The 23,127-nt window shown below is 46.7% G+C and overlaps 1 protein-coding gene across 3 annotated transcripts in view; it reads right to left on the bottom strand.

Moving 5' to 3' along the window:
* The window catches only part of LOC121574698 (ubiquitin-conjugating enzyme E2 J2-like), an 18,486-nt gene extending 16,875 nt beyond the window's left edge, over positions 1–1,611 (bottom strand). The window contains exons 1-2 of one of the 3 annotated variants that reach the window (XM_045212325.1): positions 1,477–1,611; positions 281–411 (exon numbers count right to left, since the gene is read on the bottom strand). In XM_045212325.1, the coding sequence (XP_045068260.1) occupies positions 281–411; positions 1,477–1,479 (134 nt within the window). In that variant the 5' untranslated portion in view covers positions 1,480–1,611. The other 2 variants (XM_041887236.2, XM_045212326.1) reach the window with 2 other exon arrangements.
* Positions 1,612–23,127: the final 21,516 nt, after the last annotated feature.

Genomic DNA, 23,127 nt, shown 5'->3' with positions numbered 1-23,127 from the left:
TCTTTTGAAACTTCTGAGTGTAATGTTTACTGTTAATATTTATTGTTTATTTCACTTTTGTTTACTATCTACTTCCCTTGCTTTGGCAATGTTAACACACGTTTCCCATGCCAATAAAGCCCTTAAATTGAATTGAAATTGAAATTGACAGAGAGAGAGAGAGAGAGACAGAGAGAGAGAGAGAGAGAGAGAGAGAGAGAGAGAGAGAGAGAGAGAGAGAGAGAGAGACACAGAGAGACACAGAGAGACACAGAGAGACAGAAAGAGAGACCATCCTTACCATTCGAGGATGTTGGATGGTAGGGGTTCAGCACAGATGTAAGGCACAGGGTCTTTCTTTATTCTGAGGTAGTCCTGTTTTAGTCTCTGGGTGGCTGTGGTCGGTGCTCTCTTATTCCCGTTGCTGTTCATCTGAGATTACAGACAGAGAGACAGACAGAAAGAGTTTGTTAGATAACATGCACCACACATATAGTTAATAACTACAGTATATCACCAATTATCTTTACAAAGATTAGACGGTGTTAATATGTTTTTCTTTACATTTTAGTCATGTAGCAGACGCTCTTATCCAGAGCGACTTAGTTTATTATTATTTTTTCCTTCTCATACTGGCCCCACTAGGTCAAGGACATACAAATACTAACTCACACCTTATCTTTGAGTGGGCGGCTTGGCAAGTTTCAAAGTTAATATTATGGATAATAAAATGTGTCAATATATAGCATGTGAAGAATTACGTAAGCTAAACAAAGGTAACTTCTCGAATGATGACGCACACACAGCTCTAGGCGGTCACATAGTTAACAGCATGACTGATGGGAGTTAACAGGATTTCCTAGGTAGCTGAATTTCAGGTTACATTATATCAATCAGAGAGTTAGTGCTCAGCGACAGCTAGTTATCCTGCTTACCAGGAAACAACGCAATTTAAGAGAAGTTAGCTACTTTGCTAGCTACCAAGGAAAGTAAACAAACCGGGGGGGAAATATAGCTGTCTAATCCTGTATCTAATGTTAGCTAGCTAGGTACACACATATCTCCATGGCTTGGTGGCTAACGTTAGCTCCGACGTGCTGTTCCAACACATAAACAGAACCAGCTAGCTAGCAAGCTTGCCAGGTTAGCTAGCTAATTTACGTGTTGGATAACCGTAAAACAACACTATTTACAGTGTCTATCAACGTACTGTAACGTTACTTGGCTCGCTGAAAAACCTTGATTATTTAGTTAGTAACGTTATACTTTGTGATACCTACATAGCCATATGTCAATGTACACAGGCTGCTTTCTACGTATCTAGCTAGCTAGCTCGGTAGCTGGCTGGATAAATTGACAGATCCGAAGAGACAACTAATGCTAACGTTAGACCATTGCATTGACAATGAATAGCTAGCATTAACTAGCTAGCTAGCCTCTTCTCAAAACAACGACAAAGGGAACATAAACTATTCGATTAGACATCTGTATAAACACCATAGAGAAAGCTTCCTCTTTAGAGAACCCGGTGAAGGTATTTCTTTGTGGAAATACCCGATGGTGAGCCGCGTTTATGTTCACAAATCCTAAATACGGGCTACGAAAACACCGACGTTTGGGGGGGCGCTTTGCTTCCGCTCTTCTTCTACTTCTATGGTATTTTGGCGGTTCGCAAACATACCTGAAAGGTGCATGCCGCCACCTACTGGGTGGGGTGAAAACCTGGGAACTTTAACGCAGAAAAACAAGGGAATTGGGGAAAGAAAAGAAAAGAACAGTCATATTGCACTTGTTCCTTGTTCCCTGTTCCTTGTTCCTTGCTACTTCGACCTCCTTTACCCTTACAGGCAATGTTCCCTCTAAACTGTGCACGGCAGCACACCTACTCCAGGACTGCCGCGCAAAAGAAATGCCAGGCTGCGCAGAGACGCAAGAGGTTGAGCTTCACTGAGTTCGACCCATTAGTTTCACTATATAGATCAACGTTTTTTTCTGTGATCGAATCAACATTATATCAGAACCCTTTTCAATGCAACAAACCAAAACAAATCTAAACTGTACAAGATTGAGTCTGTGATTTTGTTGTAGGCAGAGCCATAGCTCAACGGAGTAGAATTATATTGGCTGGGGTAGCCCACAGCGGTCTTTCAATCACCTGCTAGTGAATGTGCTTTTCAGATCAGAGCATAGAGCAGAATGTGTACATCTGTTAATATTATTCTCTAGTTAGTGAGTTATTAGCCCAGTTATAGATACAGTTGAAGTCGGAAGTTTACATACACCTTAGCCAAATACATTTAAACTCAGTGTTTCACAATTCCTGACATTTAATCCTAGTAAAAATTCCCTGTCTTAGGTCAGTTAGGATCAAACACTTTATTTTAAGAATGTGAAATGTCAGAATAATAGTAGAGAGAATGATTTATTTCAGCTTGTATTTCTTTCATCACATTCCCAGTGGGTCAGAAGTTTACATACACTCAATTATTATTTGGTAGCATTGCCTTTCAATTGTTTAACTTGGGTCAAACGTTTCGGGTAGCCTTCCAGAAGCTTCCCACAATAAGTTGGGTGAATTTTGGCCCATTCCTCCTGACAGAGCTGGTGTAACTGAGTCAGGTTTGTAGGCCTACTTGCTCGCACATGCTTTTTCAGTTCTGCCCACACATTTTATATAGGATTGAGGTCAGGGCTTTGTGATGTCTACTCCAATACCTTGACTGTTGTATTTGTCGCCGACGAAGATGGCGGCCTCGCGACTAGCTCTTAGGAAACTTTGCAGTATTTTGTTTTTTGATGTATTATTTTTTTACATTATTAGCTCAGAAAGTGTTTGGCATCATTACATACAGCCGGGAAAAACTATTGGATATCAGAGCGGCGGTAACTCACCAGCATTACGACCAGGAATACGACTTTCCCGAAGCAGATCCTTTGTTTGCTCTCCCCAGGGCAACTGAACTGATTCCAGCGGCAGAGGAGAGGCACTCGGAGCGGCCTGCTGGTTCGACTTAGGAGGCACGCACACCACCCACCGCTTCCAAGTATACTACTCGCTAATGTTCAGTCTTTGGTTAACAAGATCAACGAACTCTGGGCAAGGATTTCTTTCCAGAGAGACATCAAGGCCTGTAACATATTCTGTTTCACGGAAACATGGCTCTCTTGGGATATTCTGTTGAAATCAGTCCAGCCAGATGGGTTGTCAGTTCATCACGCAGACAGGAATAAATATCTCTCCGGGAAGAAGAAGGGCGGAGGTGTGTGTTTCATGATTAATGACTCATGGTGTAATTGAAGTAACATACAGGAACTCGAGTCCTTCTGTTCACCCGACCTAGAATATCTCACAATCAAAATGCCGACCATATTATCTCCCAAGATAATTTTATTCAGTTATAGTCACGGCCGTGTATATCCCCCCTCAAGCCGATACCACGACGGCCCTCAAAGAACTTCACCGGACCTTATGCAAACTGGAAACCACATATTCTGGGGCTGCATTTATTGTTGCCGGGGATTTTAACAAAGCAAATTTGAGGACTAGGCTGCCGAAGTTCTATCAACATATCGACTGTTGTATTCACGCTGCCAAAACTCTCGACCATTGCTATTCAAACTTCCGGGATGGTTATAAGGCCCTCCCCGCCCTCCTTTCGGCAAATCTGACCACGACTCCATTTTGCTTCTCCCTTCCTATAGGCAGACCCTCAAACAGGAAGTACCCGTGCTAAGGACTATTCAACACTGGTCTGACCAATCGGAATCCACGCTTCAAGATTGTTTTGATCAAGCAGACTGGGATAAGTTCCGGGTAGCTTCCAAAAATAATTTAGACGTAAACACTGAAACAGTGACTGGGTTTATAAAGAAGTGTATAGGTGATGTTGTGCCCACTGTGACTATTAAAACCTACCCTAACCAGAAACCGTGGATAGATGGCAGCATTCGCGCAAATCTGAAAGCGCGAACCACCGCATTCAACCATGGCAAGGTGACTGGGAATATGGCAGAATACAAACAGTGTAGCTACTCACTCCGCAAGGCAATTAAACTGGCAAAACATCAGTATAGAGACAAAGTGGAGTCGCAGTTCAACGCCTCAGACACGAGGCGTATGTGGCAGGGTCTACAGACAATCACAGACTACAAAGGAAAACCAGCCATGTCGCCGACACCGTCGTCTCGCTTCCAGACAAGCTAAACACCTTCTTCGCCCGCTTTGAGGATAACACAGTGCCACTAACGAGGCCCACTACCAAGGACTGTGGCCTCTTCTTCTCCATGGCCGACGTGATTAAGACATTTATTTTATTTTTATTTATTTAACCTTTATTTAACCAGGAAGGGCTCATTGAGATTTAAAATATATTTTTCAAGAGCGTCCTGGCCAAGATAGGCAGCACCAAGTCATTACAAAAAATTACAGACAGACAACATGAAAAACTACAAGTAATCTTGTAAAAACCATTCATGAATTCACAAGAGTATAACAATATCAAAAACAGCAAATTAAAGACATTGACAGGTCAGGGAATCAGCCTCAAAATCCTTCATCAGAGATTTAAAAACACCAATCGGGACAAGTTCTTCCAGTTTAAAATTATTTTGTAAGGTGTTCCAAGACGATGGCGCAGAGTACATAAAAGACCTTTTACCAAATTCAGTTCGGACATTTGGAACAGTTAGCAGGATAAAGTCCAGTGAACGAAGAGAGTACCCACCACATTTCTGAACAATAAAAATGCCCAAATAAAAGGTAGTAAACCCAAAATGGCTTTGTAAATAAAAGTATACCAGTGACTGAGCCTACGAGTGACTAGAGAAGGCCAGCCAACCCTGGTATACAAAGTACAGTGGTGCGTAAGGGTTTTGCAGTTTAAAATAAATCTCAAAGTACCATGATAAAGAGTGTCAATTGATCTCAAACACTGAGCGGAAGCATTCATATATAAAATATCCCCATAGTCTAGTAAAGGCATAAATGTAGCTGATACTAGCCTCCTTCTGGCTTCAAAAGAAAAAACAGGCCTTATTCCTAAAATAAAATCCCAATTTCAGCTTCAATTTTTTTGTAAGTTGTTGAATATGCAATTTAAAAGAGAGGCCGTCATCAATTAGAATTCCAAGATATTTATATGAGGTTACAACCTCAATCTCCTTGCCCTGACAGGTAGTAACAGGTGAAAGGTTCAGAGGTCTATTTCTTGCATTAGAAAACACCATTAGTTTAGTTTTGTCAGTATTGAGGATAAGCTTCAATTGACACAAGGTATGTTGAACAGTATAAAAAGCAGTTTGCAAGTTCTGGAAAGCTTTTGTAAGAGATGAGGCACAACAGTAAATAACAGTATCATCAGCATAAAAATGAAGTTGTGCATTTTGGACATTTTTGTCTAAATCATTAATATAAATAGTGAATAAGAGAGGACCAAGTACAGAGCCCTGGGGCACACCATTCAGGACAGACAATTTAACAGACATAAGCCCATCAAATTGAGTGCACTGAGTTCTATCAGACAGATAGTTAGCAAACCATGCAACTGCATGCTCCGAAAGACCTACACTCAACAATCTCTGCCTTAGTATAGCATGATCAACTGTATCAAAAGCCTTAGAGAGATCAATAAAAAGTGAGACACAGTGCTGTTTTTTGTCAAGGGCTTCAGTGATATCATTTAAAACCTTCATGGCTGCTGTAATTGTGCTATGCTTCTTCCTGAAGCCCGATTGATACATTGATAAAATAGAGTTAGTAAATAAAAACTCTTTTAGCTGTTCACTTACAAGGGTTTCAAGTATTTTCACCAGGGGTGACAGCTTTGAGATTGGCCTATAATTATTTAAAAGAGTTGGATCTCCCCCCTTTTAAAAGTGGTAGGACAAATGCTGATTTCCAGATCTTTGGAATTTCATTACATTCCAGGGTTAGATTGAACAGATATGTAAGTGGTTCAGCTATGAAATCAGCTGCCAGATTTAAAAGCAGGAATCCAAAAGATCAGGACCTGCAGGCTTTCTTTGATCTAAGGATTTCAGGGCTTTATGTACCACCTGCACTGAGAATGGCAGAAAACTAAAAGTTTGACCAGCTCTCACTGGTTCATCCACACAGGGTTGTACAGAGACAGAGGACACTGGTTCATCCACACAGGGTTGTACAGAGACAGAGGACACTGAATCAAACAGCCTACCAGATGATACAAAGTGCTCATTGAAACAATTCAGCATTTCAGTTTTGTCATATATAGCAACAGAGTCCTTCAAAACACATGACGGTAATTCATTAACATTACTGTTACCAGACATAGACTTAATAGCGTTCCAAAACTTTCTAGGGTCATTCAGGTTATCAGTGGTAACAGACATAAAATATTCAGACTTGGCCTTCCTGAGAAGAAAATAACACTTGTTTCTTAACTGCCTAAAAATAAGCCAATCAGCATCAGAACAAGATTTCCTTGCTTTAGCCCAGGCTAGATTACGGTCGTGAATAATACAAGACAGCTCAGAAGAAAACCATGGATTATCCCGCCCTTTAACCCTGAACCTGCGGAATGGTGCATGTTTGTTTACTATTTGGAAAAAACCATCATGAAAGAATATCCAGGCAGTTTCCACATCAGGGATAAGCTCAATCTTGCTCCAGTCAAAATAAAACAAATCATGAAAGAAAGCCTGCTCATTAAAACACTTCAAATTTCTCTTACGAATAAAACGTGGATTTGTCTTTGGAACCTTAGTATTTCTAACAGCAACAACAGCACAATGGTCACTTAAATCATTACAAAAAACACCAACCGCAGAATATTTATGTGGAACATTTGTCAATATCAAATCAATCAGGGTAGATTTATCAGGGCATTTAAGCATGTTAACCCCCGCAAGGCTGCCGGCCCAGACGGCATCCCTAGCCGTGTCCTCAGAGCATGCGCAGACCAGCTGGCTGGTGTGTTTATGGACATATTCAATCTCTCCCTATCCCAGTCTGCTGTCCCCACATGCTTCAAGATGGCCACCATTGTTCCTGTACCCAAGAAAGCAAAGGTAACTGAACTAAATGACTATCGCCCTGTAGCACTCACCTCTGTCATCATGAAGTGCTTTGAGAGACTAGTCAAGGATCATATCACCTCTACCTTACCTGTCACCCTAGACCCACTTCAATTTGATTACCGCCCCAATAGATCCACAGACGATGCAATCGCCATCACAATGCACACTGCCCTATCCCATCTGGACAAGAGGAATACCTATGTAAGAATGCTGTTCATTGACTATAGCTCAGCATTCAACACCATAGTACCCTCCAAGCTCATCATTAAGCTTGAGGCTCTGGGTCTGAACCCCGCCCTCCAAGACACATACAGCACCCATGTCACAGGAAGGCCAAAAAGATTATCAAGGACATCAACCACCCGAGCCACTGCCTGTCAACGCTATTATCCAGAAGGCGAGGTCAGTACAGGTGCATCAAAGCTGGGACCGAGAGAATGAAAAACAGCTTCTATCTCAAGGCCATCAGACTGTTAAATAGCCATCACTAGCACATTAGAGGCTGCTGCTGCCTATTAAAATCACTGGCAACTTTAAGAAATGGAACACTAGTCACTTTAATAATGTTTACATATCTTGGACTACTCATCTCATATGTACAGTGGGGGAAAAAAGTATTTAGTCAGCCACCAATTGTGCAAGTTCTCCCATTTAAAAAGATGAGAGAGGCCTGTAATTTTCATCATAGGTACATGTCAACTATGACAGACAAAATGAGAGAAAAAAATCCAGAAAATCACATTGTAGGATTTTTCATTAATTTATTTGCAAATTATGGTGGAAAATAAGTATTTGGTCACCTACAAACAAGCAAGATTTCTGGCTCTCACAGACCTGTAACTTCTTCTTTAAGAGGCACCTCTGTCCTCCACTCGTTACCTGTATTAATGGCACCTGTTTGAACTTGTTATCAGTATAAAAGACACCTGTCCACAACCTCAAACAGTCACACTCCAAACTCCACTATGGCCAAGACCAAAGAGCTGTCAAAGGACACCAGAAACAAAATTGTAGACCTGCACCAGGCTGGGAAGACTGATTCTGCAATAGGTAAGCAGCTTGGTTTTAAGAAATCAACTGTGGGAGCAATTATTAGGAAATGGAAGACATACAAGACCACTGATAATCTCCCTCGATCTGGGGCTCCACGCAAGATTACATTTACATTTTAGTCAGTTAGCAGACGCTCTTATCCAGAGCGACTTACAGTTAGCACATACATTATTTTATCGAACCCACAACCCTGGCGTTGCAAACGCCATGCTCTACCAACTGAGCTACATCCCCTGCCGGCCATTCCCTCCCCTACCCTGGACGACGCTGGGCCAATTGTGCGCCGCCCCATGGGTCTCCCGGTCGCGGCTGGCTACGACAGAGCCTGGATTCGAACCAGGATCTCTAGTGGCACAGCTAGCACTGCGATGCAGTGCCTTAGACCACTGCGCCACTCGGGAGACTCTCCCCGTGGGGTCAAAATGATCACACGGGGGGACCTAGTGAATGACCTGCAGAGAGCTGGGACCAAAGTAACAAAGCCTACCATCAGTAACACACTACGCCGCCAGGGACTCAAATCCTGCAGTGCCAGACGTGTCCCCCTGCTTAAGCCAGTACATGTCCAGGCCCGTCTGAAGTTTGCTAGAGTGCATTTGGATGATCCAGAAGAGGATTGGGAGAATGTCATATGGTCAGATGAAACCAAAATATAACTTTTTGGTAAAAACTCAACTCGTCGTGTTTGGAGGACAAAGAATGCTGAGTTGCATCCAAAGAACACCATACCTACTGTGAAGCATGGGGGTGGAGACATCATGCTTTGGGGCTGTTTTTCTGCAAAGGGACCAGGACGACTGATCCGTGTAAAGGAAAGAATGAATGGGGCCATGTATCGTGAGATTTTGAGTGAAAACCTCCTTCCATCAGCAAGGGCATTGTATATATTTTAGCTAAACAGGTGGCGCTCTGCCACACCTAACCTGAATGACGGATTGCCACTGTTCTGTGGTATTTTATATAAATAGTATTTCAAACCTCCAGGCTTGTATTTAGATGTCATCACAGATGTTGTTTCATGAAAATTATGTGAATCTGCAATGCATTCCCTTTTGTTTTAGTCTTACAGAGATATTCAGTTCTGGGAGCTTTCTCTACAAACAGGTCAGTGTTGTGTTGTGTTGCTTTAATTTCAAATGGTCCACATCTGGACCACGTAGGCTATCAAGCATATTAGAGGAATTCTAATCTAGGATCATGCTGTCCATGTTTTCTTATTCAGCACTCCTGATGTAATCCTAGTCACCAGCCACCTTGTTACTTGGGTGCTGTGCGCCACCTGGTGGAGAATGCCAGTAAAGTATATCTATTGCTCCCGTGCTGCAGGTACGGAGGATGACATTGGCTCTGGTGGCAGTTGTCCAGGGGAAAGATGTCTGTCTCTGGGGTGAAGGAACTACTGTAGGCCCAGGACTCTCAGGCCTACCCAAAACAACCTCCCAGCAACCCCAGATAGACTCTTCCTCAACCAGGGTGGCGTACCACCGCTAAGTTAAGACTCATCCGCTCTGAGCTGTCTTCCTCTCTAGTTGGTCCTGCATACTGTGCTTCTGCTTGCTCGTTGCGGTCTAGGCCTGGTTCCCATAAAAGCTCCTTGTTACAACTGTTGATATTAAAAAGGGCTTTTATAATAAAAGCTCTCTTTTCTATTTGGCGTTTTCTGACATCTGTTGTTTTTGTCATCCATAGATTATACACTCAGGAAGACTCCCGCACAGAGTTAACTGAGTTTCCAATGGGAGACATAGTGGACGCACAGAGTTAACTGAGTTTCCAATGGGAGACATAGTGAACGCACAGAGTTAACTGAGTTTCCAATGGGAGACATAGTGGACGCACAGAGTTAACTGAGTTTCCAATGGGAGACATAGTGAACGCACAGAGTTAACTGAGTTTCCAATGGGAGACATAGTGAACGCACAGAGTTAACTGAGTTTCCAATGGGAGACATAGTGAACGCACAGAGTTAACTGAGTTTCCAATGGGAGACATAGTGGACACACAGAGTTAACTGAGTTTCCACACGTGCGGACACACACACACGCACGCACGCTCGCTCACACACACACACACACACACACACACACACACACACACACACACACACGCTCGCTCACACACACACATTTAAATATGCATGATGATGAACACTAAGTATATATGAAACATGTATGTATAGTGTTTGAAAGCAGTTCTCCCCCGAGCTACACGGTGGCAGTTAATATTCTGTTGACATGACACAGTGAACCTGTAAAAAACACAGTGCAATAGTTTGGGGGATGGGTTTAGAGGTTATTAGTACAGGATTAGGTAGGAGGGTTAAGTTTTTCTTAATGTTTCTTTCTTTCTTCATTTAGTCTGTACGCTGTGATTGACTACACACTCCAATACAGTAGGTTGGCGGCATGCACCTTGTTTATTTGCAGACTGCCATAATACCATAGAAGAAGACAGTGCAGCCAGGTTGCTAGCTAACATTGAGCGCGTTCGAGCGGATCCCTATTGTCAAGTCAGTGACCATCGTTGTCCACGTCTGGTGACAGAGAGCGACTCTCCGTTTAGGCCGTTCTGTGTAAGAGGGGAATGAGACAACCTCAGAGTTACACACAAGGATACTTAATTGCCATACACACGCGCAACAGACATGGAATCGATGTGGGAAGGATGTGGTTTTCTGCACACAGTCCATCTCGCAAGTCCACTCAGATGAGTGAAGAGACACCGGCCTGCACAGTCAGATGAGTTGTCATGTTGTCCTGCCCCCCCCCCGTAACAACATGCCCCTTAGCAACCAATCTGGGCCCAGATTCGCACATGGTCAGAGAGAGTTTTGAAAAGCCGGTTTATGGTACCCCCTAGACTCTCAGGCTCCGGTCGTGGGGGATGGGGAATGGAGTGTAAGGCTTGAAAGGGTTGTGAGATGCCGATAACAGTTATCAGTAACTGGGGATCGAACACACAACCTTCTGATCCAGAGTAATGGAATTACGCCCATTCACCATCCCCGTCCACAACGCCCTAGCACACTCACTAACTGTAAGTCGCTCTGGATAAGAGCGTCTGCTAAATGACTAAAATGTTTAAAATGTACTTGATGGTTATAGCTCTCACTGTTGCCCCCCTAGTGGCCGGTTGTGAAGGCATTTCCCAACGTCCTCAGGACATGAATAAACGCCCAATTTCGATGTCGATCTGGAAAGACCCGGCCGGTTGCAGGCCTCAGATTTTCACTTTATCACATATAGTCGTCGGGCAGTTGCGGATGGGTCATTAGCAATTGTGGGCGGGTGCGAGTGAACAAACCGCTGACCCGCGCACCACTAGTACACACGTATGTTTTCAGTTTGCGAGTGTGTGTGTGTGAGTGTGAGTGTGTGATATGGAGGTTGGACATGAAGAACAACTTTTCTAAACAATGGCAACACTGCCATGATGCGCGGAGCCTTGCTGTTGGAAAAACCACATCAGGTTTCTATGGACACAGGTATATTCAACACGTCAGTGCATTTACATTTACGTCATTTAGCAGACGCTCTTCTCCAGAGCGACTTACAACTTGGTGCATTCAACTTATAGGCAGGTTTCTATGGACCCAGGTATATTCAACAAAAGCAATGCCGCAAAAATCATTGCGATGTGTAATGGAAACAGCATATACTGTATAGGACAAATGTTCTAAAGGTCAACAAAAACGTTATCCGTTCAACAGGGTTGGATTTTTAATTTTTGTCAAACTTTCTTCATTTCGACAAATGATCGAAACTGTGTTTTTCAAATGAATGATTATTGCCGAATCATTTTGAAGGTCAGCAGGGCACGATGTCAACGCGTAACTATAAAGCTCCACTCCACATTTAATTATATGACTACTACTGCTTGCAAAATCCATTTTCAAACTATACAAATAATGTTTATTTGGAGGACAAGGATTATCCTGACTTTCAAGATGTCACGGTTTCGGCCGAGACTGCTCCTCCTCCTGGTTCGGGCAGGCTTCGGCGTTCGCCGTCCCCGGAGTACTAGCTGCCACCGCTCTATGTTTCGTCATTTGATTGCTTTTGTCTGCCTGTTACACCTGTGTCCATTTGTGTGTTGATTACGTGTCTTATAAGTTCCTTGTTTTGCACTAGATTGATTGTGTGTTGTTATGACTGCCACTGTGTCGGAGCTACGTGTTTGCACCCTGTTCGTTTTGTGTTTGGTGTTTACGCGTGTGCGTAATTTTCCCTCGCCTCTTGGTGTATTTTGAGGTCGGGGTTTTTCTCGTAACATTAGACTATTAAAGTCTGTTGGACTTAACCTCTGTGTCCTGCGCCTGACTCCTCCACCACATCCACATCGGTTCTAGTGACAGAACAACACACCACCATGGAGTCAGCAGGAACAGCGGCGGCACCCGAATCCCTGGAAGACCGGATCAACTACCAGGACACCATGATCCGGCAACTCGGGGCCGCCATGGACGAGGTGTCCCACACTCTGCGCCGACTGGTGAATCGAGAGGTGCCCACGCACTCTTACAACATCCCATCACCAACGGCCAGTCCTCCTCTCTCAGCACCGGAACCCAGTGGCATTCGGCTCTCGCTCCCGAGGGCATATGACGGTTCTGCAGCCGGGTGTCAGGGATTCCTCCTGCAGGTGGAACTTTACCTTGCCACCATACACCCGGCGCCCTCGGGATACGAGAGCGTCTCCGCCCTCATCTCCTGTCTATCCGGCAAGGCGTTGGAGTGGGCCAACGCCGAATGGAGGGGAATAGACGCCGCAACCATCACCTACGCGGAGTTCTCCCGCCGCTTCAGGGCTGTCTTCGATCATCCACCTGAGGGGAAAGCGGCGGGGGAGCGTCTATTCCACCTCCGACAGGGGGAAGAGGAGCGCACAGGAGTTCGCACTGGAGTTCCGGACACTAGCGGCGGATGCGGGGTGGAATGAGAGGGCCCTCATCGACCACTACCGGTGTAGCCTACGAGAGGGACGTTCGTCGTGAGCTGGCCTGCAGGGACACCAACCTGTCGTTCGACCAGTTGGTGGACATTTCCATCCGTCTAGACACCCTGCTGGCTACCCGCGGGACGTCCCGAGTGGGGGTCGTCCATTCCACCCTCCAGCACCTCCGAGCCGATTCCCATGGAGCTCGGGGGTGCTGGCGCTAGAGAGAGGAGGAGAGGGAACCCGAGGGGGGCCATCCCCTGCACCACCTGTGGTCGTGGAGGACACACCGCGGCCAGGTGCTGGGGAGGGTCTCCTGGGAGAGGTGACAACAGGCCACGCACTGGGGAGTCATTTCAGGTGAGTAGGCGCCCCACTTACCCAGAGCTTTCTGTTGGTCACATGAGTATTCCTGTGAGATTTCCACAGGTGGCACCTCATTCCCAGCATAAGGCGCTAGTAGATTCAGGCGCAGCTGGGAACTTTATTGATCGGGCATTTTGTTGTAGGTTAGGAATTCCCCTTCGGCCGGTAGAAGCTCAATTTCCTGTCCACGCATTAGACAGCCGGCCGCTGGGGTCGGGCCTGATCAGGGAGGTCACAGCACCACTGACGATGACGACGCAGGGGGTCATGAGGAGATCATTCAGTTTTATCTGATTGACTCTCCTGCGTACCCCGTGGTGTTGGGCCTTCCCTGGTTAAGCACCCATGATCCTACCATAGCGTGGCAACAGAGGGCTCTTATGGAGTGGTCTGCCCAGTGTGTAGGGAGATGTCTAGGTGTTTCCGTAGGGGCGACCTCGGTAGAGAGTCCGAACCAAGTGCCCGCACTGCGCATTCCCCCTCAGTATGAGGATTTAGCACTCGTGTTTAGCAAATCGAGGGCAACACGGCTACCTCCTCATAGACAAGGGGACTGTGCGATAAATCTCCAGACAGGAGCGGCTCTTCCACGGAGTCGTGTGTATCCCCCTGTCTCAAGAGGAAACAGCGGCTATGGAGACTTACATAGCCGAGTCCTTGGCACAGGGATACATACGGTCCTCCACTTCCCCGGTCTCCTCGAGTTTCTTCTTTGTGAAGAAGAAGGACGGGGGATTGCGCCCGTGTATTGATTACCGTAGTCTCAATCAGATCACAGTTAAATACAGTTACCCACTTCCACTGATTGCGACGATGACGGAATCATTACACGGAGCGCGGTTCTTCACAAAGTTGGATCTCAGGAGCGCGTACAATCTGGTGCGCATTAGGGAGGGGGATGAATGGAAAACAGCATTTAGCACCACCTCGGGTCATTACGAGTATCTCGTCATGCCATACGGGTTAATGAATGCTCCTTCAGTCTTCCAATCCTTTGTTGACGAGATTTTCCGGGACATGCATGGGCAGGGTGTAGTAGTTTACATCGACGACATCCTAGTGTATTCTTCTACACGAGCCGAGCATGTAGCCCAGGTGCGCCGAGTGTTGAGAAGACTGTTGGAGCATGACTTGTATGTCAAGGCAGAGAAATGCCTGTTCTTCCAGGAGTCCGTCTCCTTTTTGGGTTATCGGTTGTCCGCGTCTGGTGTGGAGATAGAGGTAGACCGGGTATCGGCCGTGCGTAATTGGCAAACTCCAACCACTGTAAAAGAGGTGCAGCAGTTCTTGGGTTTTGCTAATTACTACCGGAGGTTTATTCGGGGTTTTGGACAGGTTGCAGCTCCCATTACGTCCCTGCTAAAGGGGGGTCCGGTTCGTTTGCAGTGGTCGGCTGAGGCGGACAGGGCATTTGTCAAACTAAAGAACCTGTTCACCTCGGCTCCTGTGCTGGCGCATCCGGATCCCTCTTTACCATTCCAAGTAGAGGTAGACGAGTCCGAGACCGGTATTGGGGCAGTCCTGTCACAACGGTCCGGCACGCCACCTAAACTCCGCCCCTGTGCGTTCTACTCCAAGAAGCTCAGCTCGGCGGAGCGCAACTATGATGTTGGGGACAGGGAGCTGTTAGCCGTAGTCCAGGCCCTAAAGGTGTGGAGGCATTGGCTTGAGGGGGCTCAACACCCTTTCCTCATTCTGACTGATCACCGTAACCTGGAGTACATCCGGGCAGCTAGGAGATTGAACCCTCGTCAGGCTAGGTGGAACATGTTCCTAACCCGGTTTGTTTTTAAGATCACATACATCCCTGGGTCCCAGAATGATAAGGCAGACGCCCTGTCCCGGCGGTATGACACAGAGGAGAGGTCCAACGAGCCTACTTCCATATTGCCGGAGTCTTGTTTGGTGGCTCCGGTGGTATGGGAGGTCGATGCGGAAATCGAGCGGGCACTGCGTACCGACCCTACTCCCCCCGAGTGTCCTGTGGGGCGGACGTACGTTCCGCTCGAGATTCGTGATCGACTTATTTATTGGGCTCATACATCACCCTCCTCTGGACATCCAGGTATTGGCCGGACCGTGCACTGTCTTAGCATGAAATACTGGTGGCCAACGTTAGCTAGGGATGTGAGGGTTTATGTCTCCTCCTGCTCGGTGTGTGCCCAGTGTAAGGCGCCTAGACATTTGCCCAGGGGTAAGCTACATCCCCTGCCCGTTCCACAACGACCATGGTCCCACCTATCGGTGGATTTCGTAACCGACCTACCCCCCTCCCAGGGGAATACCACCATTTTGGTCGTTGTGGATCGGTTTTCCAAGGCCTGTCGTCTCCTTCCCATGCCGGGTCTCCCTACTGCCCTACAAACCGCTGAGGCCCTATTTACCCATGTGTTCCGGCACTATGGGGTCCCCGAGGATATAGTGTCTGACTGAGGTCCCCATTTCACCTCCAGAGTTTGGGGGGCGTTCATGGAACAGTTGGGGGTCTCGGTAAGCCTTACCTCGGGGTACCACCCAGAGAGCAATGGGCAGGTGGAACGTGTCAACCAGGATGTGGGTAGGTTTTTGAGGTCCTATTGCCGGGACCGGCCGGAGGAGTGGTCTAGGTTCATCCCCTGGGCAGAGATGGCCCAGAACTCTCTCCGCCACTCCTCCACCAATTTAACACCTTTCCAGTGTGTTTTAGGTTATCAGCCGGTCCTGGCACCATGGCACGAGAGCCAGATCGAGGCCCCTGCGGTGGACGAGTGGATTCGGCGCTCGGAGGAGACGTGGGACGCTGCCCATGTCCATCTGCAGCGTGCCATCGCCACCGCAGTGAGGGACCGGTGTACGCACCGGGAGATCGAGTCTGGCTCTCGACTCGAAACCTGCCCCTCCGCCTGCCCTGCCGGAAGCTGGGTCGGCGGTTTGTGGGGCCCTTCAAAGTCCTGAGAAGATTGAACGAGGTGTGTTACAGGTTACAACTGCCTATAGAGTATAAAAATATTAACCCCTCGTTCCATTTGTCTCTTCTCAGGCCGGTGGTAGCTGGCCCACTCCAAGAAGATGAGATAGGAGAGACCCCTCCGCCCCCTTTGGACATCGAGGGGGCCCCGGCATACAGGGTCCGGACCATCTTGGACTCGAGGCGCCGGATGAGTGGTCTCCAGTATCTCGTGGAGTGGGAGGGGTACGGTCCGGAGGAACGGTGCTGGGTGCCCAGGAGGGACATACTCGATCCATCCCTCCTGACTGAGTTTCACCGTGGGCATCCCACGCGCCCGGGTCCGCGTCCTCCTGGCCGTCCCCGAGGCCGGGGTCGGCGCACGGCTGGAGCCGCGCGTCAAGGGGGGGGGTACTGTCACGGTTTCGGCCGAGACTGCTCCTCCTCCTGGTTCGGGCAGGCTTCGGCGTTCGCCGTCCCCGGAGTACTAGCTGCCACCGCTCTATGTTTCGTCATTTGATTGCTTTTGTCTGCCTGTTACACCTGTGTCCATTTGTGTGTTGATTACGTGTCTTATAAGTTCCTTGTTTTGCACTAGATTGATTGTGTGTTGTTATGACTGCCACTGTGTCGGAGCTACGTGTTTGCACCCTGTTTGTTTTGTGTTTAGTGTTTACGCGTGTGCGTAATTTTCCCTCGCCTCTTGGTGTATTTTGAGGTCGGGGTTTTTCTCGTAACATTAGACTATTAAAGTCTGTTGGACTTAACCTCTGTGTCCTGCGCCTGACTCCTCCACCACATCCACATCGGTTCTAGTGACACAAGAATGCCTGAATTGCTTCGCCTTGCTTTTCTGGTTGGCTGGATGCAAGTTGTACTATCCAATTATTTCAGATCTACAGGACCTCGGTGATACGTTGGCACATGAGAATGATTAGAATATGGTAAATATTAGTCAATTATTGCATTCTATCCATGCTGGCTTTCGCAGGCTACCTGGGACATGTGTCAGTGTGCAACGGTAGGACGGAGTACTGAGTAAATAACGAACTTTACTCGGAAAACAACAAAACTAATTTCCATGCAGGGAAATAAAACAGCGGTATTCAACACCAAACATAGAACAATCACGCACGAAACCATGAGGGAAGCAGAGGGTTAAATAGGGAAATAATCATAACGTGATGGGAACCAGGTGTGTACAATCAAGACAAAACAAAATGAAAACAGAAACGTAGATCGGTGGCAGCTAGAAGGCCGGTGACGACGACCGCCGATAGCCGCCCGCACAAGGAGAGGCACCAACTTCGGCGGAAGTTGTGACAACATGAAACAGATAGGTGAGAGGGCATACAGACAAAAAAAAAATCACTGGACAAGTTAATGGAAACATAGATACTGTCCGATTTTTGGCTATCGCAGAAGCACCTCCCTGACTTAACTCCTCGACATTCGTCTACAGTCGGTTGCTTTCGCCTTACCACTCAAACGAGCCCCTTGACACACCAATTTAAAACGCTCATTTATGCCAGACGTAAAATTCAATGAAATTCAGCATCTGGTTTCCAGGCCAGTCTGCTCTCTGGTCAATTTATGGAACTGTCTGTCTAACAACACTTTGAAACAGTGGTGATATGTGAATACTTCCATACAGCCATTACACAGTAGGTAGTGTAAAGCATAGAACAGACCATTTTCAACCAACCTTTACTTGGCGATACTTCCTCAATTCCCGGCTCGGAAGACAACACGTCTTCAAAACTTCCATGTCTAGTTGCAGCGGGTTTGTTTGAATTTTGAAAATGCTCCGTTATTATATAAAATAAATGTTTTGCTCCATGAAGTAATCAGAGAGAAAGAGGCGAAGCAAGAGGGTTTACTCCGCCCAAAGTCTGTCCACGAAAAATAAGACCACGAAGTGAAACATTTTTGTATGGAGGTCTACAGACGGATTGGCTGACAACGTCACAAAAAGTATGCACGCGCATTGATGTGGCCAGAAGGTTACATGTTATGATTGTGAACGGTCAGATGGCTAGCAACAATGACAATAAGCTGCCATGTGGGGAATCTTAGGTGGCTCATTTCAGCTCATTGTATCTTGTTATTGATACCATGTATTGTTTTGAGTTTTTTTTGGACTGATGTCATGTCTATGCTAATATGGCAAAAAAATTAGCTAGCTAGCTAACCAACAAATGTAACGATGTATTTGAGAGACAAGTGCTCATTGTGCTAGGATGGTCCCACCTGCTCTCGCTCCTCCCACCTGCCTTCTATCTTTGAGGACATGTACACAGAATTGTCACCAGACGCAGCATCGCCAGGAGAAGTTCTGCCCCCATTCATTTTCAATGAGGGCATGCAGAGAAATGTGCGGGAAGGTGAGCGGCAAGAATCATTAGATCACTTGTTTTGGTACTGCCCATATGTAGCTTGTTTTGGTACTGCCCATACGTAGCTTGTTTTTGGTCGCAGGTTCAGGAATAGCTGAAAAATTGCAACTCTGCAAATAGCACTGCTGGGTGATTTGAAAAATCATAGGCAATCGATCAATAGTATAATAATACTTTTAGCGAAGGTCTTTGATTTACAATCTGTAGAAACTATGAGAATAGAAAAGTTCAGAACTTTTGTGAAACATCACAGCACAGTGGAAAAATATATGGCAGCTAGAAATCAAAACTGGATGTTCTTCAGAGATAGATGGGAGGGGTTGAGGGTAGCTGAACGCTAGGACTAAAAACAAACTAATGTAAACTATACTGTCCGTGAAATGTATGTAGTATGTTGTGGGTTCAATTCCCACGGGGGGCCAGTATGAAAAATGTATTCACTCACTAACTGTAAGTCGCTCTGGATAAGAGCATCTGCTAAATGACTAAAATGTAAAATGTAAAATGTATAAGCTGGAAGTGGAAGCCTAAGTATTGTTGTCCATTAGGTAGGGTTAGGGGAAAATAATAAAGGAAAATATATTTAAAATAACATATATTTACAAACATATATTTACAAACATATATATATATATATATATACAGTGGGGGAAAAAAGTATTTAGTCAGCCGGCAATTGTGCAAGTTCTCCCATTTAAAAAGATGAGAGAGGCCTGTAATTTTCATCATAGGTACACGTCAACTATGACAGACAAATTGAGGGAAAAAAAATCCACAAAATCACATTGTAGGATTTTTAATGAATTTATTTGCAAATTATGGTGGAAAATAAGTATTTGGTCACCTACAAACAAGCAAGATTTCTGGCTCTCACAGACCTGTAACAACTTCTTTAAGAGGCTCCTCTGTCCTCCACTCGTTACCTGTATTCATGGCACCTGTTTGAACTTGTTATCAGTATAAAAGACACCTGTCCACAACCTCAAACAGTCACACTCCAAACTCCACTATGGCCAAGACCAAAGACCTGTCAAAGGACACCAGAAACAAAATTGTAGACCTGCACCAGGCTGGGAAGACTGATTCTGCAATAGGTAAGCAGCTTGGTTTGAAGAAATCAACTGTGGGAGCAATTATTAGGAAATGGAAGACATACAAGACCACTGATAATCTCCCTCGATCTGGGGCTCCACGCAAGATCTCACCCTGTGGGGTCAAAATGATCACAAGAACGGTGAGCAAAAATCCCAGAACCACACGGGGGGACCTAGTGAATGACCTGCAGAGAGCTGGACCAAAGTAACAAAGCCTACCATCAGTAACACACTATGCTGCCAGGGACTCAAATCCTGCAGTGCAAGACGTGTCCCCCTGCTTAAGCCAGTACATGTCCAGGCCCATCTGAAGTTTGCTAGAGTGCATTTGGATGATCCAGAAGAGGATTGGGAGAATGTCATATCGTCAGATGAAACCAAAATATAACTTTTTGGTAAAAACTCAACTCGTCGTGTTTGGAGGACAAAGAATGCTGAGTTGCATCCAAAGAACACCATACCTACTGTGAAGCATGGGGTGGAAACATCATGCTTTGGGGCTGTTTTTCTGCAAAGAGACCAGGACGACTGATCCGTGTAAAGGAAAGAATGAATGGGGCCATGTATCGTGAGATTTTGAGTGAAAACCTCCTTCCATCAGCAAGGGCATTGACGATGAAACGTGGCTGGGTCTTTCAGCATGACAATGATCCCAAACACACCGCCCGGCAACGAAGGAGTGGCTTCGTAAGAAGCATTTCAAGGTCCTGGAGTGGCCTAGCCAGTCTCCAGATCTCAACCCCCATAGAAAATCTTTGGAGGGAGTTGAAAGTCTGTGTTGCCCAGCGACAGCCCCAAAACATCACTGCTCTAGAGGAGATCTGCATGAAGGAATGGGCCAAAATACCAGCAACAGTGTGTGAAAACCTTGTGAAGACTTACAGAAAACGCTTGACCTGTGTCATTGCCAACAAAGGGTATATAACAAAGTATTGAGAAACTTTTGTTATTGACCAAATACTTATTTTCCACCATAATTTGCAAATAAATTAATTAGAAATCCTACAATGTGATTTTCTGGATTTTGTTTTCTCATTTTGTCTGTCATAGTTGACGTGTACCTATGATGAAAATTACAGGCCTCTCTCATCTTTTTAAGTGGGAGAACTTGCACAATTGGTGGCTGACTAAATACTTTTTTCCCCCACTGTATGTATAGGGGTAAGGTGACTATATACAGGGTCAGTTCAATACCAAATTAACAATGTGCAGTGATACTGGAGTGATAGAGGTAGATATGTATAGGGGTCAGGTGACTATATACAGGGTCAGTTCTATACCATATTTACAATGTGCAGGGATACTGGAGTGATGGAGGTATATATGTAAAGGGGTAAGGTGACTATATACAGGGTCAGTTCTATACCATATTTACAATGTGCAGGGATACTGGAGTGATGGAGGTAGATATGTATAGGGGTCAGGTGACTAGGCAACAGGATATAAGATAAACAGAGTAGCAGCAGCTTGTATGTGAGGGGGTGTGTGTGTAGAGTCAGTATGAATGTATGTGCATATTATGTGTGAGTGTGTACGGCCCTGTGAGTGTGCATCGAGTCAGTGCAAAAATAAAAATAAAATACAAGTGTCACGCTCTGGCTCCGGGACTCTATTTAGTGAGCCAGGGTTGTTAATTTCATTGTTTGGGTGTATTTCTAGGTTGGGTATTCTGGTTGTTTATTTCTATGTTTGGGTTTGGTGTTCTTGATTTAGTCATATGACTCCCAATCGGAGGTAACGAGTGTCAGCTGTCGGCTCGTTATCTCTGATTGGGAGCCATATTTAAACTGTGTGTTTTCACATTGTATTTGTGGGTTTTTGTTCCTTTTCAGTCAGTGTTACTGTTTGGACTTCACTAGTCGTATTTCTTGTTTTGTCGAGTGTCGTGCTTTTTATTTAATAAAGTGCCATGTTCGTTCAACGCGCTGCGTTTTGGTCTCCTTCGCTCTTTGACGACCGTGACAGAAAAACCCACCATACAAGGACCAAGCGGCGTGTCAAGCGGCAACAATATCCACCTATAAAGGATTCATGGACATGGGAGGAGATTCTGGATGGTAAGGGGCCGTGGGCACAACCGGGAGAATATCGCCGTCCTCGTGAAGAGCTGGAGGCAGCTAAAGCCGAGAGGCGGCGATATGAGGAGGCAGCACGGAGGCAAGACTGGAAGCCTGTGGGTACTACCCAAGAATTTCTTGGGGGGGGGCTAAAAGGGAGTGTGGCGAAGTCAGGTAGGAGACCTGCGCCTACTCCCTGGACTTACCGTGGAGAGCGAGAGTACGGGCAGACACCGTGTTACGCAGTAGAGCGCATGGTGTCTCCTGTACGCAGGCATAGCCCGGTTCGGTACCTTCCAGCTCCACGTATCGGCCGGACTAGACTGAGCATTGAGCCGGAAGTCATGAGGCCGGCCCCACGCATCCGGTCACCAGTGCGTCTCCTCGGGCCGGCGTACATGGCACCAGCCTTGCGCAGGGTGTTCCCGGTTCGCCCACATAGGCCGGTGCGGGTTATTCTACCTCCCCGTACTGGTCGGGCGACGGGGAGCATCAACCTGGGTAAGGTTGGTCAGGCTCGGTGCTCAAGGGAGCCAGTACGCCTGCACGGTCCGGTATTTCCGGCGCCACCTCCTCGCTCCAGCCCAGTGCCACCAGTACCTACACCACGCACCAGGTTTCCAGTGCGTCTTCAGAGCCCTGTGTCTCCTCCACGCACTGGCTCTATGGTGCGTGTCTCCAGCCCTTTACCACCAGTGCATACACCACGCACCAAGCCTCCTGTGTGTCCCCAGAGTCCTGTGCGTCCTGTTGCTGCTCTCCGCACGAGGCCTTATGTGCGTCCCCAGGGTCCAGCATGCCCTGTTGCTGCTCCCCGCACTAGGCCTTATGTGCGTCCCCAGGGTCCAGCATGCCCTGTTGCTTCTCCCGCACTAGCCCTGAGATGCGTGTCCTCAGCCCGGTACCTCCAGTTCCGGCACCACGCACCAGGCCTACGATGCGCCTCAGACGGCCAGAGTCTGCCGTCTGCCCAACGGGGTCTGAACTGCCCGTCTGCCCAAAGGCGTGTGAACTGGTCATATGTCCTGAGCCTGCAAGGCCGCCCGTCTGCCATGAGCCGTCAGAGCCGTCCGCCAGACCGGAGCCGCTGGAGCCTTCCGCCAGACAGGATCAGCCAGAGCCTTCCGCCAGACAGGAGCAGCCAGAGCCTTCCGTCCGACCGGATCAGCCTGAGTCGTCCGCCAGACAGGAGCAGCCAGAGCCTTCCGTCAGACCGGATCAGCCAGAGCCTTCCGTCAGACAGGATCAGCCAGAGCCTTCCGCCA

The sequence above is a fragment of the Coregonus clupeaformis genome, unplaced genomic scaffold (genome assembly GCF_020615455.1).
Source record: "Coregonus clupeaformis isolate EN_2021a unplaced genomic scaffold, ASM2061545v1 scaf0006, whole genome shotgun sequence".
Classification (NCBI taxonomy): Eukaryota; Metazoa; Chordata; class Actinopteri; order Salmoniformes; family Salmonidae; genus Coregonus; species Coregonus clupeaformis.
This window is presented reverse-complemented; position numbering and strand designations above follow the sequence as displayed.